The sequence below is a fragment of the Berghia stephanieae genome, chromosome 3, assembly GCF_034508935.2.
Source record: "Berghia stephanieae isolate SIO BIC M18660-M18661 chromosome 3, UCSD_Bste_1.3, whole genome shotgun sequence".
Lineage (NCBI taxonomy): Eukaryota > Metazoa > Mollusca > Gastropoda > Nudibranchia > Aeolidiidae > Berghia > Berghia stephanieae.
The window spans coordinates 36,698,226-36,703,225 of NC_088362.1; the positions used below are offsets into that span (position 1 = coordinate 36,698,226).

The 5,000-nt window shown below is 39.5% G+C and overlaps 1 protein-coding gene across 1 annotated transcript in view; it reads right to left on the reverse strand.

Annotated features, from left to right (window-relative positions):
- The window catches only part of LOC144969228 (uncharacterized), a 41,039-nt gene that overhangs the window by 5,537 nt on the left and 30,502 nt on the right, over positions 1-5,000 (reverse strand). Inside the window, 6 exon segments of the mRNA XM_078908341.1 lie at positions 1-25; positions 365-489; positions 1,162-1,338; positions 2,699-3,153; positions 3,156-3,307; positions 4,085-4,330. The exon segment at positions 1-25 is cut by the window's left edge and continues 211 nt beyond it. Coding sequence (XP_078764467.1) covers positions 1-25; positions 365-489; positions 1,162-1,338; positions 2,699-3,153; positions 3,156-3,307; positions 4,085-4,330 — 1,180 coding nt within the window.

Here is a 5,000-nt window from a genome sequence, read left to right on the forward strand (position 1 = left end):
GAGGTCACGAAGTTCTCGCTGAAATCTGAAGGACATAATATTATAAATGTACATGTATAAACAAACAAAGAAAAAAAGTATTTTGATTTCCTTTTCTTCTCCCCTCCCCCCCCCTCCCCTTCTCTCTCTCTCTCTCTCTTTCTCTCTCTCTCTCTCTCTCTCTCTCTCTCTCTCTCTCTCTCTCTCTCTCTCTCTCTCTCTAATCACAAACACACACACGCGCGCGCGCGAGCGCGTAATTAATTCTTTACTCGTCTTTTAATGAATATAATCTCCCTATTTCAAGACATGCTTGCCCCCCCCCCCCCCCCCCCCAAGCGTCAACAGAATCTCAATACTACCCCAAGCAGTTTGACCCACGCACCTTTTTCTAGTAACAGAACAGGGCATTTCCAGACTTTCTTTGAGGTCATCCTCGGACAGTCTCAACAACAAGTCTCCGTCCACTTGGCAGGCCTGGAAGACGTCCGTAAAACCAGTGAAGCCAACCTGACACAACCAGGAACAATCAATATTTATTGCATCAATCAGTGTGTAATACGGCAGGACACGTAACAGTGTTCCTCACCATTCTGCTCCTTCCTATAAATAGTAATGTGTAATGACATCAAGCATACGCAAACAACTGTGACGTTTAAATGTGACCCGCCGTGTCCGTCTAGAATTATGTCGGAATGAACTTGATTTCTAAAAAAAAGAATGAGATTCTATGTAGCTCAATATCTACTAACCGTGCTCAAAGCACTTTACTAAAGGTCCCAAATCCAACAGCAATTCTAAACACGTAGGACGAAAAATGACGTTTGCAAGACGGTATCACAAATTTTTTTCCGAATGACAAAGCAAAAGAGAAAAAAAACAAAACAAATAGCATATAATATTTATATATAGAAAAGTGAGTGGAGCAGGCACTTATGTTGATAATAACAAGGAATGAAGTGAGCGGGAAAGTGCCAGAAGATAACAGAGAATAAAAACTTCGCGGCGGCGATGGGGGCTCGAACCCGCGATCTTACTGGTACGGCAACTCCGCCTGTGTGAGTTATCCACGATCCGGAAGTTTTTATTCTCTGTTGTCTTCTGGCATTTTTCTACTTACTTCATTTCTTGTTATATTCATATATACAAACTTATCTACACCGACTTTCCAAGGACACCAACCTGTGCAATCCAATGTACAACATCGTCTATTGTCCACAAAGGAACTTGTTGAGACAGCTTGTGTGGGATTTCTTCTCCGATAATCCTCAAGGCCTGACCTGCTAGTCTGGAGGCCACACGGTTTGGGGTACTGGCCAACCATTTCAAAGGTTCCACAGCTCCAATCTTATACAGAACCTGGAATAACATCGTAAAATCTATTATAATGTTGAATTCTGGCATTTTGTTTCACCTCTGAACCAGGAATCTGAATGTCTTTTAAATAATAGTTATTCCCTTTTAATTGAAGTTGTGCTCACTTATTTGTAGATCTGCTAATCAAAATTATTATGGGCTCATTGTTGTAATGGAAAACTCTCAAACCAACGCAAAATATTGTTCATTACAACAATGCTTAATCAAGACCACAATTGCGATCGATTATCAGACCTGCAAATATGTGTACACGGAACAGTGGGGAAAAGATCGAGTTTGTATCATTTGACAACAAATACATCAAGACTTATCATCCCGTTCATTGAACAGTTACCTATGCTTGTACATCAAGACCCACCATCCGTCCATTGATGGGATATCTATGCTTGTACATCAAGACCTATCATCCCGTCCATTGATGGGATATCTATGCTTGTACATCAAAACCTATCATCCCGTTCATTGATGGGATATCTATGCTTGTACATCAAGACCTATCATCCCGTCCATTGATGGGATATTCATGCATGTACATCAAGACCTATCATCCCGTCCATTGATGGGATATCTATGCTTGTAAATAAAGACCTATCATCCCGTTCATTGAACGCATACCTATGCTTGAACATTAAGATTAAGTAATTTTGAAAACGTTTGTATGGAAGGATTTCCTTTTCATCGTTTTTGTAAAGACAACTATTGAAATATCGGCAATTAATGAAAAACTGAGGATCTGCCTAAAAATTAAAACAATAATAACTTTTTAAAGTGTCGAAAAGGTGTAGCTAAAGTAAAAGAAATAATTATGAACATGTATATATCGCATTTCCACGGGTTAGCTATGCTCAATGCGCTCCACAATGTTTCCTTTAGCAGACCATAAGGAACTAGATTTTCATCTCACGGTGCCATTTGCCTATTAGGCGTTCTTTTCGTACTAACACTAACAGTAACAGTATCCGTCACTGCAGGGAGACACGTACTCATTCACACCTGAGTCGCTGGGGTAATATGTGCAAAGTGAAGTGTCTTAATCTAGGACATAAAGTCGGGACCAAATTTTGCACGATCACAGACACCCATCCGGCCACTGAACCATGCTTAACATTGTTTGAGTTTTGTGACAAGACGAGCCACGTACGCTGAACCAACGAGAATCAATTATAGTTACACAAGAGTTAATTAACTTCTCATTCATCATAATTGTTTCGGAGCTCAATGACATTTTATGTGTTTATTGTCATGTTTGACAGATCATAATCAAATCATATTCTAAATAGTGCTGACACTTATTTATAGACGGGACACAATCTTTATAGCCTATCAAGATCAATTCCCTTACATCTTTCCTGTCTTGTTCCGACTTTATTCCGGCCTCCATGACGAAATGAAAAGCGGCCAGAGACTGAGCCTCCTCCCTCTTGCTGGACAACACAGGAATCAGACGCTTAAGCCAACCAGGCGATCGGCCATGGCGGTGTGACGTGTCTCGCTGGGCGAACTCTGCCGGGTCGTGAGAATCCACAAAAGGCAACACCAAAGCCAACGTCCCAGAACTGACCACGGCATTTTCTATTTCCTTATTGGACACCAGAATACCAATGGCCAGCAGGGCGTAGTATCGAACACTATCATCCTCCACGAATGCCAGGGGGAATAACCATTCGGGAACTTTGTGCTTCGTCATTTCCTGCTGATTTTCGCTTCCGCCGTACAAGGCTAGATTGGACAAGGCGATGGCACAGTTTTTTAGGGTCACCCTGTCATTGCATCGACACCAAAAGGTGATGACGTCAGACCGCCCAGTTTGATGACGCGTGAACACGTGTCTTCTGACGTCTTGAAGAGACTCTCAAGGATCCCTGTACAGATCTGAGCTAATTCACAGTCACCGATACAGTCGTGGGTCATTTTGACCACCATCTCCAGGCCGGTCTCGGCAACTTGGCGTCTGGGTGGGGAAAAAATATATGTTGATATTATTACAATATAAAAATGTACTTTGGGCAACGGGTTTTTTAAAAACTCAATTTACGTTGCAAGCTTTATAACTTCAAAATGCACAAGAACACTTATGTGGATCATTTCCACGATTTAGCCAAGCGCAATGTTTATATACATTTATCCCCCCAATCAGTCATTAGAAACCAAATTGCCATTCCAGATAGTACAGGTCGCCTCTCAGGCATGCGTTAAGCACTCGCGTTTTTACAGTATTATCCGTCTCTGCATATTTACAGGCGTTCATTCACAATGCAGTCGAGTGTTGTAATACGTGTAAAGAGCCTTATTCGAGTAACATATGATGGGCTCATAATAGAAAAAAAATATTGTCAGTCATCGGGCACCGACCATCCTGAAAACTGCTGGATTTTATTTAAAAGACAAGACTGTATCATTGATCCACCGATGCCATTTTACTATCATGCTATATTCTGGTGTCACGTGACAGTTTATGAATTCTATATTATGTCGAATAACTTCTCAAAATAATGTTAAATAACTTTGTAGAACTGGGGATATTTTTAAAATAAATAACTCACAGTTTTTATATTGAACAAATTAAGATATCAAAAATAAAAACTATGAGCAAAAAATAAAGAGACGAAATGTTCCCATGCCGAACAAGTATAAAAATTCAAAATGGCAAAATGAGGACTTATACCAGTAACCTCTTCTTCATGAAAAAAAAACAAATAATAAAACCACACTAAACAAAAACAGTCACCTGTTGTAGGTGGTGAGTGATTGTTCTAGAAGACGTGCGGAAACCTTCATCAACTCCCTGTTGCTGGATGCCACATTGCCTACGATGATGTCTAAGGCACTCTCCGTCCTGAGAATGTCACACAACTCATATGCCAAATCTTTACCTGCTGGAAGAATGGAAAGGTTAAAACAGAAGGATGTTACCTGATGTGTGGGGCATTCCCCTACCTGACAAATATTGGATACGCTTCTGTCAAATTGAATTCTTTGCATAAATGGAAAGGGAACAAAACAGATAATCAAATTATGTGATTTAGTAGCAAATCACTGGAGTTAACTCTCTCCTTACCGGCTATTTTCCGGATTTTCCTCAAAACTTCACACCCAACCTATATAAAAATACATTTATTTTACTCAAACACAAAAGCTGTTAATTCTTGCTATACATATTTTTTGCTAATCGAGCTCTTCAACACACTGTTAATATATTTTAACTATAGCAAACATTTTTGTTCAAATATTATGATGTACAAAATAAATTTGAATAACAAAAATGTTGGCTGCATCGTAACAAAATGTGACGATTTTCCTATGGGTGGTAAGGAGGGGGTTAAGTAATGATAACAATAATAAGTATGATTTTTAAAAAGCTCAAGTAAGATAAACATAACGGCGACGACGACGACGACGATGATGATGATGATGATGATGATGATGATGATGATGATGATGATGATGATGATGATGATGATGATGATAATAATAATTTTTTTATAAAAAAAAAGAAGAAGAAGAAGAAGGATGATGATGATGATGATGATGATGATGATGATGATGATGATGATGATGATGATAACGACGACGACGATCGTGATAAAGATAAAAATACAGTTTGACTATGGGTGTCCCGACAGTTCAGACAGTCCAGCATTCAC